At 40.5% G+C, this 22,490-nt stretch overlaps 2 protein-coding genes across 3 annotated transcripts; both read right to left on the reverse strand.

Annotated features, from left to right (window-relative positions):
- Positions 1 to 5,391: 5,391 nt before the first annotated feature.
- KRT23 (keratin 23) lies at positions 5,392 to 15,239 on the reverse strand. The gene is given in 9 exon segments (XM_008505776.2): positions 5,392 to 5,495; positions 6,146 to 6,177; positions 7,617 to 7,837; positions 8,446 to 8,571; positions 8,666 to 8,827; positions 10,054 to 10,210; positions 10,997 to 11,079; positions 14,684 to 15,112; positions 15,114 to 15,239. Coding segments are annotated over 9 exon segments (1,440 nt in total).
- A 2,890-nt stretch (positions 15,240 to 18,129) lies between these two features.
- Positions 18,130 to 22,490, reverse strand: LOC103539283 (keratin, type I cytoskeletal 15). 2 transcript variants are annotated; one of them, XM_030465858.1, is made up of 8 exons: positions 21,960 to 22,490; positions 21,187 to 21,269; positions 20,571 to 20,727; positions 19,937 to 20,098; positions 19,695 to 19,820; positions 19,383 to 19,603; positions 18,856 to 18,881; positions 18,130 to 18,439 (listed from the first exon to the last, which is right to left on the reverse strand). In XM_030465858.1, exons 1-8 carry the CDS (start codon positions 22,488 to 22,490, stop codon positions 18,378 to 18,380), a joined length of 1,368 nt encoding a protein of 455 aa, XP_030321718.1. In that variant the 3' UTR covers positions 18,130 to 18,377. The 2 variants fall into 2 exon arrangements, with proteins under 2 accessions (XP_030321718.1, XP_030321717.1); XM_030465857.1 differs by having other exon boundaries at positions 18,130 to 18,442.

The raw sequence follows: 22,490 nt of genomic DNA on the forward strand, positions 1-22,490 counted from the left end.
CCTATATCCAGAAGAAAAAAAATTTTGCATAACTCTTGTGGCCAAATGTTTAAAGCAATATTTATCTTCTCAGCCACAAGCTGTAATTAGAAGAGTTTAGTGTTGTCTATGGCAGTGAGTTTGTAAGCAATGGCAACAAGTATTAGCTGTCTTTCTGATTCCGAAAGATGAATTTTTGAGGACAGGAATGTTTATTATCCCTTTGAATTATGCCCCTTGCTTTATGGCTTATGCTGGAGTATCTTAATTTTCACACAGCAATAAGATGTAGACACTAAAGAAAAGTTCCCTTTGGTTTTGTTTTTATGGGTTTTTTTCTTTTTTTTTTTCTTTCTTTTTTATTTTTTTTCCTGCATATCAGAAATATTATTTCCAGTGGAATGCATCCAATCACAAAATGTTGTGGTAGCTGACCTGAGATTGTTTGGTGCTGAGATCTGCTAAGAACCAGAGCCTGGGCACTGAAACGGCTTCCAAAAATTGGTAATTTGTCTTCCTAAAAAGGAATAAAAGAGTGGGTTTTTTTCCCCCTGCACTGGTAACTTTAAAATCACAATTTTCTGGCTGCCTGCAGCAACATTACACGTTTCTTTCTATGAAACTGCTCTGGCAAGAGTTGCTTCAGTGTTTTTGTTTTATGCATTTTATGCTTTAATTTTGTGTATGTGGGGTTCAGGGGTGGAGAGCTGAGCCAGAGCTGGTACTTTTTCTCTAAAAGTTCTAAAGAACTTCTGTTCTAAAGAAGTACTGTGTACTTTGTCAGCTTCTTCACCTCGTTTGCTTCTCCTTCTTTTCCCTGTCTGCTCCAAATAATTATTCCTCTAAATTAAAATACTTTTTCCTCCTTATTTTTGCTTTCTGCAGAGCCTGATAACAGCCTATCAAATTAACTCCTTTTGGCTTGTCCTCAGGATGATGGAAAGCAAAAAAATTTACCCCTGAAGTGTAGATACTTAATGAAAATGTATTTACCACAGCTGATGTTATGATTTTATGCCTTTAAGCTTCTGATGCATATTCAGACTTTCAAGAGGCAAATTAATATGTCCAGGAGAAGCAGCCAGGCACCTGTTGCATGATTAGGTCATGTCTAGAATTTTGTCAGCTATGAGTGTGTATCAGAAGGGCAGTCAAACTGTAATGCATCAATGCTTACATCTAATGTGATATTTTTGCAAACAATTCTTTTATATCAACCCCTGGACATGTGGCTCAAGTTGGTCGTTTCAGTAGAGCCACGCAATTAAAAATATCTTAAAAACACAACTTTAAAAGCAATGAAAAACTGTACTGAGGAAAGAATTATGAGGAAGCAATACCTAATAAAAATTACTTGTAATTTCACAAAGCCAAACGTGCAAGTGGAGTCAATAATTAAAATGCTTTTGCTCTGTAATTTGGGATGTGGGGAAGAAAGGAGGGGTGCAGGCCTCTCAAGCATTATTCTTTCCTTGCTTCTCTGTTTATAGTTCCTTCCCTTTTCTAAATGATTCACGCACAGGAACAGGCATCTCCCAACAAAACTTTAGAAACCTTTATAGGTCAGGGTGTGGGCATTGTGAAATGCTTTGCTGGCTCTTCTGCCTATTCTCTCTGCTTCAATAATAGCATACAAACAGTGCTTTTAGCAGTGCTGTAAGTGCTGGATTTCCTTTTTTTCTCTTTCTGAAATTATTCCATTAGTTTTGTATCTGCATTACCAAGGCAGGCAGAGAGCAAAAATGTTGCATTCTACAGAAATGTCTCATTCATAAATAAGAAAGAAAACTGCCAATGTGTGGCCACATCACCAGAAAGAATGTGTGATTAATAGCACAAGCCCTTACTGCATTACCTCATTGCAAACTTCTTCCAGAGGATCAACAATTCACTTACCAAAGCTGCCTATTGTAATATACCTTAATAGGTTTTCACATTTCTACAAGTGAAATGAGCTGTGACTCACACATGTTCTGGAGTGCATTCAAGTTTGTTAGAACTCACGTTGGAGGATTATTTAGTGCAGGACTTCCTTAAATGGCAGGTGAAACTGCAAGGAGTGATTTGGGAATGCTGATGGTTTCAGCCTCCTTTTATAGACTGAGTTCCTGAGTCTCGTTAGTTTGCAAAAATATTGTTACATCATTTGCTTGGACTTAGAAACTCTTCTTAGAAGTTATCTTCTACTGGTGTTTTTGTACTGTCCTATTCCATTTATGGGATGCAGAATATGTTCATTTTGAGCATGTTATTTTTGATGATACTTCAGATTTTAAAAATTGTGGTTCCTTTGGGCCTGGGTCAGCCATTTCCTTGGTGCTGAGACCACAGTTCTGGGTGTCTTTAGTACCGAAAGCAGAAAAAATTCCAGCTACCAGAGTTCAAGTCATTTAATACAAGGAATTAATAAAATAATTTTTCAAGCAATAGTGCCACACTCTTGCAGATTTCCTTTCCTTCAAGTCACTGATCTGAGACTAAGAGAAAGCAGCACGTATGCCTTTAATTTCCCAAGTTTCTCAAGTATTTCCATATCACCAAAGACACCAAGGCCAAGTGTTCTGTGCAGGACCCCTTTCAGTAGGGGTTTTGGCACATGTGAATTGCAGAACATCATCAAAGTTTTTGCAGGATCTTGACTGGCAGTAAGCACCAGAAATGAATCCATCAGGTTATCTCTTTGGTGCCATCAGACACAGCCTGTGTTGCTGTAACTGCAGAGTGGCTCTTGGAGGAAGTTGTGTTATCTAATAGCTGGGGTAAGTGGAAGTTGTGAAGTGATGAGTTCTAATTTCATTGCTATCAGTGACTTTCTTTGCAGCCTTGAGCAAGTTCTGTCATCTCTTTTTCCAATTTCTCAAGCAATAAAATGGGAATGTTGATACTACCCCCAGTCATTATCTCCCTAGCTTCATCTCTCGGTGTGTTGTGAGGATATAATGCTAACATGCATGCAAGTGGTAAATATTGGTATTATTATCTATTATTTAGGGTGTGGGCCTTCCCTATATACAATTAGAAATACGTGGCTAATTTAGCAGAACACAAAATCAGAAATAATGAGTAGCCAATATATCCAGGGCAGCAAATGGCTGGTGACACAGAAGCACAAGCTGTTCAACTAAAAGCAAATTTGCACCTATATCTGGTATTCTAAAGCCATGACAAATTCTCCAGAAATAAGCATTTTTTGGCCATACAATACTTGCTTTAATTTAGAAAGCAGAATGTGGTGGAACGAGTGCTTGTACATTGAAGGTCTCAGTGGTTTGCTTCACTTCCTAAGACAGCAACTTGAGTGGCTGTGTCAGAGCCACCACTTGTGCTGATGTTGGGAAACTGAGTCAGCTGTGAGGTCAGTCTTGGGAGCTGTCCTGGTCTGAGCAGTGCAGAATGCAGTGAGGCAGATGTAAGAGGAGGTTAAAAATCACCAAAGCAGTGGGGGGGGCAGTGGGAATTCTTTATGTCTTAGCCAATGCTGGTTGGACTGGGCCATAGCTGAGTGTGACACCGGAATGCAGGGTGGGCATGAGGGGACACTGGGACACGAGTAAAGCCAATGCATTGCTCAAGAGTGTGAAATAAGGACAGGCACATTCTATAAAGAAATTCAGTCTTTTTTTTCCTACTTCTTTCCCGGTAGCTAAGCACAACCAAAACCTAGCACAAAGCATAGATACTTTCCTTTGATTTAGAAATAAAGGGCTACTTGGAAGTTTTTATAGTTAATTGAAGCACAGCAGTGCTGTCATGTTCTGTACATGAATATAGCTTTAAATAACACAGCAAATTGTGTTTGTTTTAAGCACATTTTGTCCAGATGCTACAAACACCAGGTCTGGCTTGTTGGATCTGGTATGCCATAAGGAAGGACATTGCTAATTAGCCAAGAGTTACTAATCCTGTGTTACAAGTTTTACCCAATTTAAAGAAACAATTAGGTAATCCATTCAATGCTTTTGGGATCTCTTTGTGCAACAAGGGTGGAGAGTTGGGGGGGCGAAGGGGAGTCGTGAACTGGTCCTAACATGCCAGTAAGAAAACACTGCATCACAGAGATGGACTTTGTTTATTTTAAATCTGTGTTTTCTTTGAAATTTTTGCTTTCTTTTGTGAGCCTTGGTTCAAAGCAAAGCAGGTAACAGGAATCCTTTATGGACGTCCCTTATGAGTAGGTATGAAAGAGCACAATGACATTTGTGCTGATGGATGTGAGACTGCCCCGAACACCCTGTTTTGTATGCAGACAGTGACTTTGGAATGCAAATCCTTACAGACACTCATTATGCTCCATTTTGCCTTTCTTCATTCTGCTTTACAGCCTGCTTCATCTAAACAGTCTTAATAATGGATTTCTTGCTCAGTTTTCAGCATTGGATACTACTGGAAATTTTGCTATTGCAGTTAGGGTCTCCTGCTGAGTCAGTGATAGGGCTGATGGGAGCAAGAAAAAGCAGCTTGGATTTGGCTAAAGAACTTGAGCCTCTCCCCTGATGTTAGTATGCATTGCAGGTACCAGTCTGTCCTGACTACAGAATCCTTCAACAAAACCAATAAGCATTCATATGAGAGGAAATAATTGAAATAGTTTGGTTTGTTTTTTTTTTTTAATTAAATAGGTCACTGAGAAAGACTGACTATCTGGAGAAGTAATTGCAATCTTTGAAGGAAACTGTGTAAACACAGAATTTTTTTCTAACACAGAAGAAGAAAGAAATGTTTCTAGGGTGATTATTTTAGTAAGGTTTACAGCAGTCCTCTTAATGATGCTGTTTGAAATGGTGACATTGAGAAGTTGGATATAGGAAAGTCTAACAGTTTTCTGTATGTAAATGTCACCTGAGATTTGAGTCTCCTCTTCCTTTTTGTGTCCTTTTGTGAAACAGTGAAGATTTTGCAGTCTTGACCTGTGTCAGCAGCACTGCCACTTTGGGCTGGTGTATACTCAAGAAAGAGCAAAATCAGACATTCCAATGACCACAACAAGCAATGGGAAGGAATTTATTTGCTGCAGTGAGGTATATGATGAGAGATGTAAGACCAAGAGAAAAGTTGTAAGATTATTCACTTTAAATTATAGTTAATTTGCAGAGCAATAAATGACTCACAGATGGAGATTCATGCCCCAGTGAGATGTGCATAATGCATATATTACCAGCCCAGCCAGTTATTTTCATTGAAAATCTTTTCTTCAGTTCTTTGATGACTAAAAGCTCTTTAAACTAACAATATCAGCTCTACCTAGCTCTGGTATGCCACTTTTCATTATTAGGCTTCAAATGATTTAGGAGAGAGTTCACTATAGCATCCCTGTTTTACACACAGAGAGGCCCAACATACAGCACGAAAGGGTTTTTTTTCTCCTGCTAGGAAAGCCAGTGGTTAGCAGAATGTTTTGCAGAATGTTTTCCTTCATGCTTGCTGGTGGATCTCATTGATGGTGGAGGATACCACCTCCCCATTCACACTGTCATGCACTATTGCTGTGATCTTCCGACTGGGCAGCCCAGCATGTTCTGAAAGAAAAAGAAAAGTTAATTAGACAAAAAAGCAATGCTGAGACAAGATGATGCAGGGAAGCTTCATTTGCAGTAATTTACTACCAGCTACCTGATGTATCTTTACATGTTTCTAGTGAAGTTAATATTTGCCATTGCTCCCTGTGAAATGCACAGCCAGAAAGTCACCCGGGTCAGGGCAAATGAACAACACAGCTGCACCCCAGCCAATGCAAATGGAACTTCAGAGCAGATTAACCTAAATGCCATGCTCATGCCAGAATAGGAGTTTCCAGACATGCAGATTTTCTGTTTGCTCTCAAGCCCTAACACTATTTTAGTCACCAAATGGAGTCTCTCTGACTCCTTTTATACCATGAAAGCTTTGGGCTTGAGTCTGAGCTTTGGACAATGTGTTTGACTAACTGAGGTGAGTCTGAGGATAGTCCACAAGTGGATGGACACAGCAGAATGTCCTCTGCAGAGCAGCTCTTCACAAGACCAAGGGATCACTGAAGTGATTCTCATATATGGCCTACAGGAGAATTAATTGCCATGGGAACCTTTCAGAGTTCATTCATATAAGGTTAAAATTAGTCTCAGTAAAATTTGATTGGAAATTACAATAATTAAAAGTCACCATAGAGAACAAAATAAGGGACTCGTACCTTTAGCTTTTGATTCAGATTTTTGTGCTGTCCTGTAAAGATAATAAAACAGAGAAAAAATAATTATACTAATTTCAGTAAGTTACTGATTGCTTTCTTCTCACTGATCTAAGGAGACCTCATTCCACTACAAAAAGAGGTTTAAAAAAAAATCAAAGCCTTTTTTCCTTCTCAGAGTGCTTCATTTCCTGACTGAAAAGTAGAAAGGAAGCCCAGACCTGGTGACAAGAAGCTCCCTAGACTTTGTGCAGCAGGGGCAGAGATGGGGAAGGTAGCAGACAGCACAGGAATGACAGCTTGAAGCCAAAGGACACTGATGGTTTGAATGCTGAAGAACAGGAAAGATGAAGAAGCTCCAAAATCTGTCCTCACCGAAGAATCTCAGTAAATACAAAGCACAAGCTGGTTCATCTAAAATTAGTTATGACTGGAATTTACAGCAGGAGGTGATATTAGTAATAAGCCCGTCAGAGAAGGTTTATAGGTGGACTGAAGCTGTTGTGATCCCTGTCATAAGACACAACTCATCAGTTACCTCACATTTGCTGGGACTGTAGTAGGTTTTCTAGGCCTTGGGAAGAAAGTTCAATTTTAAAAGAATGGGAGATGTTAAAACAGAGATTGCTCTTTGAAGACTTTTCCTAGATTTTTTTCTCAAATCTTCAAAGAGGTGGCTTATAGACTTATTATTTTTTGTCTTGGGTTTTCCTCTGTGTCTCTGCACTGAGATAAACCCAGGTTCATACAAAGTCACACACAAGCAGAACACAGTGTAGTCGTAGAGCATCACAGGGCAGCTCTAAACTTGCCAAACACATGCTGGAGTGAGATGCTCAATTTTATTTAAGCTTTCTTCTTAGAAGTAGAGCACCATTTGCCATTTGTCACTGTTTATTGAGGTGGTGGCAGTTCAGATGTTCCCACTGCTTTGCCACATGCCCGTCTCCTTCCTTCTATCTGCCACCAGTAGCCACAGCTTCTCCTGAATCCTGTGAAACTCCAGAACGGTGACTTGCATACCTTCAGGGAGAAATACATTACCCCTTCGCTACCCTGGGAAGTGGGGAAAGACTGGTCCATACATTATGGTGTCTTGGGTTTTCATTTTCCTTGCGCTCAGACTTATGAACTGCAGTTTGTTTTGTTTAGCTATGAACTCTGCTTTCGAGGTCCCTTCCAACCCCTAGGATTCTATGATTCCTATGCTGGGATAGGCATGCTGTAGGAATGTAGAATTCTGTATTTTTAAAATAAAAAGTTATACTAATTTAAGTGATCCAAATTACATGGGTACAAGATTCTCTGTATACTAAGTGGCTCAAGCTTTTTATTATGATCCACCACATTAAAATACCAACCCTTGATGTAGTATGGAACTCACAAGCTTTGATTAAGCATAAACAAACAAATAAATAACCCAAATATGAGAACTCTCTTCTCATCTATTCCTGTCAGGGCAGCTTTGCCTTACCCATCAACATTCCCTTCCAGCAGCAGGCGGTAAGTGGAGATTTCCTTCTCCAGCCGAGTTTTGATCCCGAGGAGAACCTTGTATTGGTTGTTCTGCTGCTTCATGTCATGACGAACCTGGCTGAGCTCTTCCTCACATTTGGAGATGATCTGCTGCATATTTTGAAGTGCAGCAGCATAGTAATTCCGAGTGTCAGCCAAGGTGTCTTCTAGCATGTGTTTCTGACAGAGGAGAATACCAACACTAGGATCAGTATTTATGTGCTAGATATAATACGGAAGTGCCAGCAAATTTGGTCTTTAGCTAGAAAATCACAAGGATAAGACTCTATAAATTTAAACAGTTCTGTATTTGCTGTTCATGTGAAGACAGCAGAATCACAAAGCTATGTTCTGTGAATATACAGAGAGACAAAAATTGAGTTATTTATCCCTGACATATTCTTCCCGCTCCAAATCTGTGCTCCTGTAACTGTTCTGCATTTGCTGTCCAGAATTGCTCCAAAATCTACAGGTCATAGTTATGTGAGCTTTAACTACAAGAACTCAATCATATTTATGAAGATTCCCCACCAAAATTTTTCAGAGTTCAAATACTGCATGGATTATAAAAGGAGAGATATATTTTTTTTTACTTCTTGGTGATAGTTGCTGATTTTATTTTGCATGTTTTGCATGGTCAGTCAGGGTCCAAGCTTTAATTTCACTGATACTTTAATAACTACATTAAAGTTATGCTAGTGTCATGGATGTAAATGAAGAATTGGTCCACGACAATTTCTGAGAATATCTGAAGTCCCAGAGCAGGCAGAGGTGTCAGCAGTAGGTACCTTACTCATCTGTGCCTGCAGCTCGATGTCCAAGGACTGTAACGTGCGTGTCAGATCCTTGATCTCGTTCTCATTGCGCTGAATCTGCTCGGGGTTGGGGGTTGCTGCCAAGGACATGGTTGTGCTCTGGGGAGCAAAAGTGAGAGAGAACAAAGTTTACTAATGCTGGTGATTCCTGTACAGCAGCAGGGCTCTGAAAAGAGCAGACAACAGCTCCTACCTGCTCTTTGTACCAGTTGTCGAGGCTGCGACGATTCTTTTCAATTATGGCTTCATAATCTTCTCTTATTTCTGCCAGAATCTTGGCTAAGTCCTCAGGAGGTGCTGCATTTACTTTTACATTAACTTTGAAGTCTTTTGATGAACGATTTGCTTCCATATCCTGTTCATACATTAGCAGAGGAAACAAGGACACTTGCTTGTGAAAGTGGAAAGTTTTCATTCCTGTCCTGTTGTCTTCAGTTCCTCTCACAATATACAGAATATTTTTTTCACTATGGTAGCTTAAGTGCTATATATATTCAGTGAGCATTATTTGGAAATTTTATACAAGGATAATACCATGATGTGACTTAAACAAGTGACTGATGTCAGCTTCTGTGGCAGAACTCTTCTAGAGAGTGAAAAACATGAAAAGGTCTCTTCATATAATGTTCCTGGGAGATACATACTTAATGAGGAAACACTGGCATTTTTCATTTATTAATCTACTAGGAAACCAAAACCTTTGTTGAAAATCTAACAGTAATTTAATCTTTCTTACCCTGTATGTGAATATTTATGGAACTATAACTAAGTTTACAGTAGAGTAATGTAAAACTTCTATGTAATTTTTAAAGGAATAATTGGATTAAAGCATATAATTACTGTGTAAACAACATAATTACAGGACAAGTCAAGCAGGTATGGTAACATTCCTTTTGGTGTAGCACAATCTTATGTGCTAGGTACCATTTTCAAAAGTGCCCAGGCAGAGAAGCATTTGAAGGTATGACATCATGGCTTCCAAAATGCAGATCAACTGGACATGCTGATGCCTCTGATGATTGCCCTCCTTCCAAGGACTATTTTATCAGAGGTGTTTAGATGTATCCTTGGCCATCACAGGACACCAGCCAAAGACAGCTTCACCTGCTGCTGTGTAACCCTTGTGTTTCTATTCTCCTTTTTAATAATCCACAGATACTAAGTAGGATGTTTGGTTCTGTGTTAGGTAACAACTGAAAACAGCACCAGCTCAAGCAAAGTGAGAACAGCATTCTGTCAAGCAGTGGTGTTGTACATGTGGGAATTACAGAGACCACTATGGTATAACTCTATAAGGATTCAGAGCATGTTTTTCTGACCATTATGCGTGACAGATGGATGGGTGACTGGTAAAGAGTCTGGGAGAAAATACAGCAATTTTTATCCTTCCTGAAATCCCAGTTTAATTCTTAAAGTAGTACACAAGCTTTGTGCCTCATCTGACTCTTATTGGCTTCTTCAGACACACGATTGGGTTCTGAATCATCAATCCCATTTATAGATTGTGGATCTTACTCAAAGTTAATTACACAGTAGCAAAGATTTGTGTGATAGGATGTTACCAGGCGGAACTTTTTCTACCTCTTCATGGTCTTTCCTCCTGAGGATGTGCTCTTCTCGCAAGCCTTCAATTTCCATTTCCAGATCTGTTGTAATAATGGTCAAACCGTCGAGTTCCTTACGCAGGTTCTCAACATCCAGCTGCACTCCCTGCCTGCGAGACTTCTCTGCTTCATACCTTTGCCAGAAAAAAGCAGATAAAGCAGACGTGTTGAGAACAGATTGCTTCTGGCCTCTTGTAAAAGTCGTATCAAAGAGAAGGAAGCTTCCTTAAGTCTTCTATTTAGGCAACTGGAGAGAAGTAGTATAGAAGAAGAAGTAGAAAAAGAAGACCTAGACTTCTCAAGAAGTCTAACATACAGAAATGTAAATTGCTTTCCTTTGCAAAGATTTCTGGAAGATTTCTGTCCAAGCATTTTATCTTTTTAGTTGGTCTGAGAACTCTCTCAACAATGTACTGAAAAGTCAAACTGTGCTGGTAGCTGAGGAAGCTCTGGCCCATTTACTGGCAACACATAGGAGACTCCAAAGCAGAAGATACTGAAGGGTGGGTATTTCCTGCAGAGCTGGACAGAAGAGGTGATAAATCCAGGAAACAGATTTGGGCTGAACTGAGGAAGCATAGTGCAGAGAAGGGTTAATTTGGATTCCCAGATGGCAGTTCTAAAAGCCTTTTGTCACAAGTATCAAGCATCTGCTGTAAAACCTGCTCTTCAGGACCTGAACTAAGTATCATAAACAGGGTGACTCAAGATTGTTCAGCAATCATTTGTGGTTTTTACATCCTTTTTATCTGCTGTTTTTTTAATTATTTTTTTTTCTTTTTTTGTTCTACATTGATTGCATTTATTCAGTATCACCTGAAAACCTCTGTGAAATCAGATTCATATTGGATTATCAAGAAAAAGCAATATTTTACTTAATCCTATTTCAAACTTAATCAGGAAACCAAAGAAGAGCTTACTTGAGCCTGAAGTCTTCTGATGCCATGTTAGCATTATCAATTTGTAAAAGGATACTGGCATTGGTGATCTTGCCATCCTCAATCTGGAAAACAGAGAATCCAACAGGAGACTCAGTGTTGCTGCATGAAGATGGTGAATAACCTGTGCTGGCTGAGACTCCCTGCTGCTTGTAGCAAACATCTGAATAGTAGGACTCCCATGTTAAGGAGGGTAAATGAATAAAAGATTCCTTTAGACATTTCTCAGTTTTTATCCATAATCTTAACATTTTTCTTTGTCCTAGTTTTCTGGATATGAAGCAGGAGGAGTCATTTTATTCCTGGCCAGGTAGAGGAGATCAGTAATGTTACACATACTTCATAATTTATTACAGAAGAACAACCACTGTCTTCCTCTATTTTTTGTGAACTGATTCTGATTCTGTTTAACATTGCTGGAAGGGCAACCTTGGTCATCTTTAGGACAAATTTTAGTAGTTAAACTAAACTTATAAGTTAAACTTATACACATTAAACTGTGTATAAGTACAGTCAAAATGCTGCAATTAAGCATATGCTAAAAAGTAATTGTATGCATAAACCCCTTGCTGGAGCAGTGCTGTAATGCAGAGGCATAATGATGATGATGTAGCAAGTCCTGAGCAGGACCCCTCAAGTCCATCACATGCTTCCATCTGGACTCTCAGGGATTGTAATTTTGGGACTATCACTGGCATCTTATTACTACAGCAGTTATTCCCTTGAACCCGTACTGAATCATCCAGCAGCATGGAGAGAACAACTCAGGTTTTTGATTTTGCTTTGGGATGTTGAAAATTGCCCTAAAAGATTCCAGAGGAAGTGCACTGCATCATTCATTTAGTGTACTCAACATGCAATGAAGACTTCTAAACCCCTGTTAATATGAAGTAGCTTTGAACTGTAGATCTGAATATGAAAAGCTCAATATTCCATGCAAAAAAAGTCCTTAAAAGAATTCTAGCAGGGGCTCATAAATAATTAACAGGAATGAATAATTGTGGGGCACCATGGTCTTTTCTAAAAAAGGGGGAAGAGAAGCATGGCTGCTGTTCCAACAGCAGCTTTCATTTAGCACTTCCATAGCAAAAAACAAGGTGCTTTATGGATGTACAGAGATCATAAGCCATTTACTGAGCTCTCAGCACCTTGAAATAAATCTCCCCACACCTAAATGAATCACAAAGAAACAAGGAAATGACAAAATTATCCTGAAGTGTCAAAAGTTAACCTCTCATAACAAAAAAGAAGGTGCCTGTGGAATCTGTTAATCCGTTAACAGACTGTATGTTCTTGAGCAATAAGCAGCACGCCTTGGATACTGCCCTGGGACATGATCAAGCTGAAGAAGTGTATTTGTACCCTAAATGTGTCACTGCCTGGAAACTGTTGTCAGAGAGGGGACAATTCTTGAATCTGGCCTCAGAGAATGGTAAATTTGACTTCGGAAGGTAATAAAGCAATGAGAAGGGAAAAGATGAGTTCTTCAGCTTTGTGCCAGTTTATAATCATGCAACACAGAAGCACATTTATTATATAAAAGCTTTGTGACTATCTCTGTGCAATCTGAACAATCACCAGTGTTTTCCAACTGCTATAGGACCCTGACTGCTGTGCTGGCTGGCATTGCATTCCAAATGGGAATATTTGTCTGATTATGATGATACAGATTTCTTCATTACATCCATCAAGAATATGGGTACATCACGAACATCCATCCACAAACTTACAGATAACTTAATTAAGAACTCACACATTATTATATATGGAATACACTCAAATTCCTTCTCTAAATAGTTTTTTTTTTCCCAGAGGCTTCCTGCACTGGATTCTTCCTCAGTGTCTTCTGTCCTCTGTCCAACATCTTTCACCCTGTCTCCTTGAATACTCTGTAAATCAATTTGCTTTCTTAGCAGAGAAAGAGTAAGATATTTACTGGTGCTGGTTTAGCTTGGATCTGAGTTAGAGTAAAGCCAGGCTGGAGCAAAGCAACTTACTGCTCTCTCTGGAAAGTTCCTCCAGAATTCAGGCATCCAGGCAGGAGTGTAATCCAAAAGGTAGGACCCAAATGATTATATGCCTCCAGCTTTAAACACCCTGTAGCTCACAGACTTTCTGGGTGATTGGATCTAGGACTCTAAATTTTGTCCAAATTTCATTTTAGGTGCTAAATTAGTTTCACCTTTTTAATTAATATTTAATTAATTTAATGATTGCTGATAATTATATACTATATTTTCATTCATTTTACTGGCAGCCATGGTGCTAGTTGCAATCATTTATAAAGTAAAAATTCTGGGTTAAATCACTGAATTGTTGCCTGTAAGTAATCCTTTAGGGGCCCTTCCTCCCAAATGAGCATCACATTCAGTACCTGCTGGCTGAGGCAGCCCTTGGTCTGACAGATGCCTGCAGCCTGTGAGAGCTGTTTAAGTGGTGGTGTTAAATTTAAGTGTTTTGAGTACCACCTGTTCACAGCTGAGGGCTTTACCTAATCAGAATTATATTGTTAGTCTTACTGTCTTCCTAAATCTTTCAGATTTATTAATTCCAAAGCAACACGAACACGTTTATACTCTTGATAAACAAGTTCTAATCTCTGGATCAGTTAAAAAAAAAAAGATCTCAAGTACAGGTCTGGAGACTGGTGACCTTTCTTTATCCTTAAAACAGAAATAGGTGATGACAATTCTGGCTCTGCTTACACGTTGTCTGTGGTCGGAGTGCCTCATCTTCTGCCTGGAGGCAACACATTTAACAGTGAGCAGGGAGTTTGACTGAGTCCCTGGCCTCAATCAGCCAAGATCTGGGATAATACCATTTCTAAGCCTTTTGTTGGAAATTTCTCAGTGTCTTGAGAATGCCAAGTAACAATATTTTAAAAAGTGAATGGAAAACAACACGATCACATTTGGAGTGGCTTTGGGTTTTGCCCCATATGGCTATGTGAAGTTAATTACACTCATTAGTCACACAGATGGTTACAGTGCTAAGTATGTTCATTATGAATACAGATTAATATTATACTTAAATTTGAAGGCACGTGAGTTTGGGAGATTGAAAGAGTTACTGTTGAACATTAATATTAACTACTGGCAAGAACCAGAAATTCTCCTTTTAATTATAGTGAAAACATCCACAAGGAATTTGTCACTGTTATTTTCTTAATTACAATGAAGAATTTTTCCATTTGATTACATAAGCTCACTGGACCCAAAACTACGGTAGTTTCATTGTCTGCTGCCACAGGAATCAAAGAAATGAAATGCTCCAGTATGTCTGAGGACAGCAGGCATGAAAGAAAGCAGTCTCTGCAGCTTTCTAATTTGCTGGAATACATGTGCAGTCAAAAAGCCCAAATTCTGCCAGACATAGTTTCTGAAACCACAGTTTCAGGTACAGAAACGAACCTTTAGCAGCAGACAAACCTCTTTATACTCCCAGTCTTTGCAGAATCCCCTTCTCTCCTTCCAGCCTTTCCTTCTTGTACCCCATTCTCCTCCTTGTGAACACAAGGAATGTTTATGCCCAGGTCCTGTAGCCACTTCCATTACTATTTCTAACATTTGTGAGGGTTTATTTCACTTTCTCTAAAGCAAAGCCATCAGCATAAATGAGTACCCAGATTCCTTAAAAGAAGAATGACAGTCACTTACAGCTCTGACTTACCTGTCTTTGCATGTCAGTGACGTTTTGCTCATACTGGTGGAAGTCATGCCTCTTTCCGTGAGACTTTGTCTTGTGCCACTCTAGGATGCAGCTTTCCAGCTGAGCGTTGGCTGCTTCTAAGGCACGGACTTTGTCCAGATAAGCAGCCAAACGGTCATTCAGGTTTTGCATAGTCTGTTTCTCATTCCCACCCAGGAAGATGCTTTCCCCATGGTGCTCGCCGAAGCCTCCCCAAGGTGCCCCTCCTCCAGCAGCCAGCCAGAGGGGTCTGGCAGAGGTGAAAGAAGTATGTGTGCTGCTAGCACCACCATCTGCACTTGAAGGTCTGTAAGAAGTTCCTTGCTGGGCCAAACCACACCCTGAACTACCCCTGAGGGACCCAGAAAAAATCTGAAAAGGGCTTTGGCTGGTACTCATGTTTAGCTCTGTTGTGAATCTAACCCAATGTTTGACTGACTAGCACTGAGCAGCTTCTTAGCCTTCCCTAAGCAGCTTTATGCCTTTTCCTGTGGGAGTTTCCCTTCGATGAATGACTACAGCAACAAGATTGTGTCATCATGGAACGTGCTTCCTCTTGGTCAATTCCGAAGCATTTATGAGCCTGCACACACTGTTGTTGTTATTTGGAATCACAGCCGCATACCAGATTGCTTTCCTTTTGGTTGGTTTTTTTTTTTTTTTTTTCCTTTCTTACTTTTTTTTTTTTTTTTCTTTTCATATTGTAATAGTGAGGTGTGGCTAAAATCAGGAGGTGTGGAACAGGATCAGCTCTGCTTCAGTCTTTTGCCTAACCCTGTAGTTAACATGTTCTGCTTTCCTGCTTATGAAGAGAAGAGTATCATCCATTGCAGAATAAATGGAGATCTGGGGCAGGGATGGGTCTGTCAAGATATTTGCTTTCTGTTAGAATTCTCAGGCTTTAGAATCCCAGCAGTCTGTGAATCCTGAAACACGGCGTCTCCTATCAAGCTGTCATTAAAGTACCAAACAGCTTCAGCCTGTGTGAGACGTGAGGCTTTAATGAAATTTTCCAACCTCTGTCACTGGACTAAAACTCCAGTCCAAAGTGAGTAAGGCCCAGCTGTTCCTTCAGCTGCCCAGTTACAGTTGAAATACCTGAAAAATAGGTACTGAACAATCTTTTGTAATGATTTTCTCATGATTCAAGGTGCAGTCATATTTCAAGTCCTGTTGAGATAGAAACCAATACAAGACCTTATTCCTGTTCCTAGTCTTAATACTATTAAGATATTCATAAATTTAGCTAGAGAAAATGTTTAGAATATGAATTTAAAAAATTCCAGTGATTTTTTAAAGCTACCAGCCCTAAAAATTGACCTGTCTGTCATGCAAAAATAGTCTTTCTCAAAAGTTTCAGTAACCTTGTGTCAAACTTCTGTCAAATATAGAACAAGCCAGTCTGGCTTCTGGAAAGATTTTCTTATTACTCACACTGATAAGAAGGTGATCATTTGTGAAGCATTCCCATGGCAGTGGCTGGGGTTATTGGGGTTCTGAGTAGTTCTAGAGCACGACTGAGGGATAGGAAGGAGGAGGAAGATTTGAGAAGAGGTGGAAAGCTGGGTGGGCAGGGGCTTTCTGAACCGAGGCAGCTGCTGGTCCTTGCAGCTCTTCAGCAAGATCTAACTGCACACTGCTGCTCGTTCTGTGGTTGGGCTGGAGACACTGCACGAACCAGGATTACACTATCCTGGAAAAAACCCAAAGGAATCCTTTTTTCTGTTTGTGTTGTTTAAAATTTGTAAATTCCCTATATAAAGAATAGGGAATTGCTGCACTGCATCCTTCCCTGCGATGCCTCTTTGGCCTCATTACCTGCACAGAGCAGGTTTTGAGCTCCTCCTTGTGGCTCTCTGTCAGCTCTGCTCAGGTCCTGGTGATGTATTTTACCAGTCACACTTCCACTGAGGACACATTCCCTCTGAGTCCTGGTGCCCTTCATTGTATAGAATTGGCAAAATTTTTAGTTGTTTGGGGAAACGAATCACTGGTGGTAAGTATGGCAGCAACAAAACATTCTGCTAAGAACTACTGGTGAATAACTCCAATGTGGTATCATCCCTGCTGCCTGAGAGTGAGAGGAGCCTGAAATGCCAGACAAAAACCAAAGGCCTAATTTGTAAAAAAACCTCTAACTGTAATAGAGCCAATGTTGTCCTGCTGCTCAGTCCATTTCTCTAGAAATTACTTTCAGATTGAATTTTCTAGCCTACCAGTTTAGCACACAAATGTTCAATGAAATATTACAATGAAATAGAAGTATGCAGACATGGACATAATATTGTGTGAAATGCAATAAATCCATTGTTTCATGGTGAGTTTTGCAGCTTGACTGCCAGGTTTATCAACACATGTTGTATCCATAGAAAAACTTACTTCAAAACCAGACATGGTTCTCTCTTGTCAGGCTTTCAGTAAGAAACTTTCTTTTAATCAGGTATGGAATCCAGAGTACAAAATGAGAGCAATGAACTGAGCAAGAAAATAAACCCCTGTCAGCAGATGGCACCATCAGACAGGAGCTGCTCAGTGCTCACCCAGACTGGGCTGGGAGCTGGGCCCAAGATGCTTTAGCTGGGAATTGTACTGGTTTTACCAAGCTGGAACATGAAAAGCAAACTGAACTGAATTTATGGGCTGCAGTTTAAGTACAGGCAAAAGATTTGGACACCTACAGTACACAGATAAATATCCTGACTGAACTCCATCTTGTTGACTGAACTCCATCTGAAATAGAGGTAACAGCTGCCTTTGCTCTAGGATTTCCCCCATCTTGTTTTTTTGGATGGTATAGACAAGAGTAATCTGATTCCCTCATCAGGAAAGAATATAATTTGTACTGTTTGGGTTTTCCTTTCTGATAGGGTGTGATGTTGCTTTGCTGAAGTTTGAAGAACCTCTCCTCAGTCCTTTCCAGACAGACATGAGCAGTCTGTGTTTCTCAGCAGTGGTACACGAGTGATCCTGCACCCTCCTTCATGGCTAAACATGGGGCTGGTGCTTGAGCAGATCATTTCACCTGGACCTTGGCTGGTTCTTCCTCCAGAGCTAAGGGAATTTGCCTTTTTGCTGAAGGAAGTGCAGGAACATAAATATATATGTGGGGAAAAATATGATTTTTTTTTTTCAGAGGTCTATTGTCTTTGTGCACGAAGTGGAGTCACGTGGGGCACTTTAAATTCAGAACAAAGATTCCTGGGAGAATCTGATGGCACTTGCTATCTGTCCATCATCATATTTATTAGTAGTATGAAATTTATTGTTGTTATTCTTGTTGTTACCCACTGAGCATCTCTTGTTTTGGGTTTCAGGAGCAGTGAGTTAGAGTGTAGGGTTGTGTGTATGGCAATGCCACATGGACTTCAAAAATACAACATTAGACTGGATATATTTGCACAAGCAGAACAGAAACTTTATTATGTAGGTTCTTCACTAGAGAAACAAAATAACCACTGGCAGAGAACAAGCTTCTTGTTTCTGACCCATAGAGCCATGGAAAAAGGGAGAGCAAAGGAGCAAACTTGAGGAAAGACATCAAGCTGGTGCATATTCTTGGGTTACATTCTTGTGATTTTGCAAAAGGAAAAGGCTGTTTTCCTGAGCACTACCCAAGGGTTTGGCTGTGCTGCTTTTACATGATGTGAAATGCAGGAGAGGATTCAGTGCTTCTTTATTAGAATCTCCTGCTAGGAGGTTTTCCATCATCATCTGTGCCAGTTCTTCTGCTCAGAGATCCTGCTGTAGGAGGAAAAAAAAAATCAATCAGCTAGGGAAAAAAAATGCACTGCTGACACACTGAAGAGCTGTGCATGGGGTTTTTTGGTTTGTTTTGTCGCAAGTGCACATCACATGTCAGATTTGAACGTATCTTACATGTTATGTGAATCAAAAGAACTCAGGAATCTTTGGGAGATTTCTCTATTTTAGAATCCCATGAGGTGTTCATGCAAACATTTTGGCAAGGTGCTTGTGAAAGTGCATATAAAGTAAGATAAATTATTATATTTTTGTCTCTAAGCAATAAAGAATGTGGTCGTATCAGAGAGAATGTAATCCGTGTTAGTAAGAAAAAATCCTAAGAAAAAAAATATTTATTTACTCCTATTTTCTCAATTCACTTCAGCCCCTCTTTAAATAAAAATTTTTCTTACCATCCTTAGGGTTCACTCCTGACAGGCTGTAGAAAAAAAACAAAAGAAATATTTGATTAATGACCAACCACTGAAACCATTGTCCCTTAGGAGCCACTGCCTGTGGGTGCTATGAATTCACTGCTGCTGGCTGGGCCCATTTCTCAGCTGTGCCCTTACTGGTGTTACTGGTAAGTGCTTTCTGCTTTGAAGGCCACTCCTATGTACTTGGAAAGAAACATGAACAGCAGTCAGACCAGTTCTTGGTCCTGATATGTGTCTATATATTTCTTAAAAAGTCATGATCTAGGAATGATATAAGGAGTCAAGATGTTTGTATGTACCACAATGGATTTGGAAATGTAGCTTGAGTTCTTGCAGTGCCTGGGACTTGATTGGGCGTCTGTTCTGCCAGGACTCCAAAGGCTGCGGGCACAGTGTGAGTCAGTAACCTGGAGTAACCTAGCAACCTCACCTAACAACTGCTTTACAATGTGTCATGTCTGAACCTTAGCTAATCCTCCCCGAATTTGTGTAGAGTAACGTACTGAGCGTCCTGGCCCTCCAGCAGCTGCCGGTAAGTGGCGATTTCCTTCTCCAGGCGGCTTTTGATGTCCATGAGCATTTTGTACTCCTGGTTCTGACGCTCCATGTCACAGCGCAGCTCGCTCAGCTGCTCCTCAACGCTGGTGATGAGGACCTGGATCTGGGCCAGCTGTGCACAGTATCGTCCTTCTGTATCTCGCAGGTTGGCTTCCAGGCCAGCTTTCTAAAGCAGAATAACATCAGCAGAGGTTAACATGCAGATTTGTCCCAAGGAGAGGCAAGATAGAGAGGGAGGAAAGGAGACAGCTCCATACCATGCTGAGCTGTGACTGGAGCTCGATCTCCAGGCTCTGGACCGTGCGTCTCAGTTCTGTGATCTCTGATTTGCTGCTCTGGATCAGCTCTGTGTGAGTGGCTACTTCACGGTTCAGCTCATCAGTCTGAAAGAAAAAAACAACTGTAAAATCACACACAGATTGTATAAAAATTCTCAGTTGTTTTGAGAAAGGGAGGGCCCATTCCATCTGCTGGGGCAGTCATAATGAGGTAACTGTACCTGAGTGAGGAACCAAGCCTCTGCATCTTTACGGTTCTTCTCAGCCAGAGTTTCATATTGCTCCCTCATCTCAGAGAGAATTCTGGTCAGGTCGATGCCAGGAGCTGCATCCATCTCCACATTGACTGTTCCACTCAGCTGATTTGAATACTCCTTCATTTCCTGTGTGGGCAGAAGGCAGAGGACACAAAAAAGATGAGGCTCTCTCTTCTCATACATCAGCAGTGCATGAAGTGGTGTCCAGTACTTGAATTATCAAGTGTCAAAGATGGAACACACATAAAAACGTTTATCAAATCTTACTCTCATTGCACAAGCTTTTCTACTCTCTGTATACTCACACACACACACATATTTATGTGTGGCTTGTATGTATGTTTCTTTTGCTCAGCTTAACTGTCTCAGTGACCTGTCCTGCTTGTGAATGTCAAACTGAAACTAATATATCTGAACAGTCTGAAACCAGAGAAATACTCTGAGGACACACTTTGGATTCTTTAAATATTATCATTTTCTTCTTACTAAGCTGTAACATCATCATTCTCTTTTTTTGTTTGCATTTCTTCCTCCCCACCCAAAAGGTTTAAATTCCAAAGGGAAATAGTTTCCTCTCTGCCCTGTTACAGACTCTCACCTCCTCATGGTTCTTCTTCAGATAAGCCAGCTCCTCCTTCAGGTTCTCAATCTGCATCTCCAGGTCAGCTCTGGACAGGGTCAGCTCATCCAGGACTCTGCGCAGGCCGTTGATGTCAGACTCCACACTCTGGCGCAGGTACAGCTCATTCTCATACCTGCAGTTTGAGAAAGAAACAAGCTCTGGAATGTGTACAAGTTGTGTTCAGCACTGCAAAATTTTATATTGAGTGTAGGAGGAACAGTGGGCTATAAATGAAGACATATATATTGAAAAGAAGTGTAAAAGGAGTAAAGATCTTTTTTTTCCAACAGCCTCCTATGACATAAGAACATGCATTGCCATCTGATCTTGTTCTTGAGTACAGGACGTTTCACTGTGCAGAACCTAACAGTGGCAATCAGCATCAATAGAAAAATGGTCACACAGGACAGTCCATCTGCAGTGTCCTCTCAAATGCGGTGTGAAGGACAGCAGAGATTGTCCAGTTCTGCCTGGGACACTAGAAAACACAAACCTGCTAGGACAACACTGCAAGAGGAACTGAACATCAGAAAATTGATTTGAGAGAGAGAGACAAGGAGAGAGAAGACAAATGTGCTCCAGGCAAACTTACTTCAGTCTGAAGTCATCTGCAGCCAGCCTGGCATTGTCAATCTCCAAAATGACTCTGGAATTGTCAATAGTAGCTGCAAGAATCTGGCAATTAAGAAACAGAAAAAGGTTTCTGTGAATAATGGTGAAATATCACAGTCCTGAGGACACAGTAGCTCCTTATCGAGGCTGTAAACCATCAAGGAAGGTAGAAAATAAATGGAGTTATGTTATGATGTCACTGCTTAACCATGCTGCTGGGAGTGCAGTAGTCATTTCAGGATGTAGTCTTGCTCTTTGGTCACACTGTCATTCTTACAGCTTTTATAGAGAAAAGCCAAAACCACTCAGCTCTCTTCTACATTCCATGTGCAAACCAGAGAGCTGAGAGACCTTTGTATAAAACCAATTAGAAACATAACTGTAAAATACATTTGTACAGCACCTGATCTTATCTGTAGCTAGGAGAACTCATTTTTTTCAACCTTTGAGGCCTACCTATCATATTCATTACTATTTAATTACTGAATAAATATATTGAGAATTCTATGCACATTTTCCACATTTGCTCACTTGTTTTAAATTCAACAAGGGTCACATTTTCAGGTCAGCAGATTTGCTTTTTCAATCAAGAAAAATCTGTTCTTTTCTGCTAGAATGCTCACAACCACAATGTGTTTGTGTTTGAGGATTCCAATATTTATTTTGCAATTATTTTAGTTTATTTTAAAGAAGTGGAATGAGCAGTTCCAAAGTTCTAAGGCATTCTTATAACTCTATCTGTGACTGTCATACCTTGTCTCGGAGATCTTCAATTATCTTGTAATAATTACTGTAGTCCCGGGCTGGGCTGGTTGGACCTTGCTTCTGGTACCAGTCTCGGATTTTAACTTCTAAATCTGAATTTGCCTCCTCCAGAGCTCGCACCTTGTCCAGGTACGCAGCCAGACGGTCATTCAGGTTCTGCATGGTTATCTTCTCGTTTCCAGAGAGAAGGCCATCACCACCAGCAGTTTCAAAACATCCCCCATAGACACCTCCTCCACCAAAGCCACAGGCTGCACCACCAGCAAAGCCACCGGCTGCACCACCACCAAAGCCACCGTAGCCTCCTCCAAAACCACTACCAAAGCCAGAGCACACACCACCACCGTATCCACCTCCTACAGAGGAGACATACCTAGCTGAGGACACAGAGACACCCCTGCCACCAGATCCTCCATGGATGCTTGGGGCTCTGTAGGTTCCTCCTGCTCGGGCAGAGGAAAGGCGAGAGTTACCTCCACCGTAGGTAGAAGAAGAGCTGTGCACAAAGGAAGTGGCCAT

The sequence above is a fragment of the Calypte anna genome, chromosome 27 (genome assembly GCF_003957555.1).
Source record: "Calypte anna isolate BGI_N300 chromosome 27, bCalAnn1_v1.p, whole genome shotgun sequence".
NCBI lineage: Eukaryota > Metazoa > Chordata > Aves > Apodiformes > Trochilidae > Calypte > Calypte anna.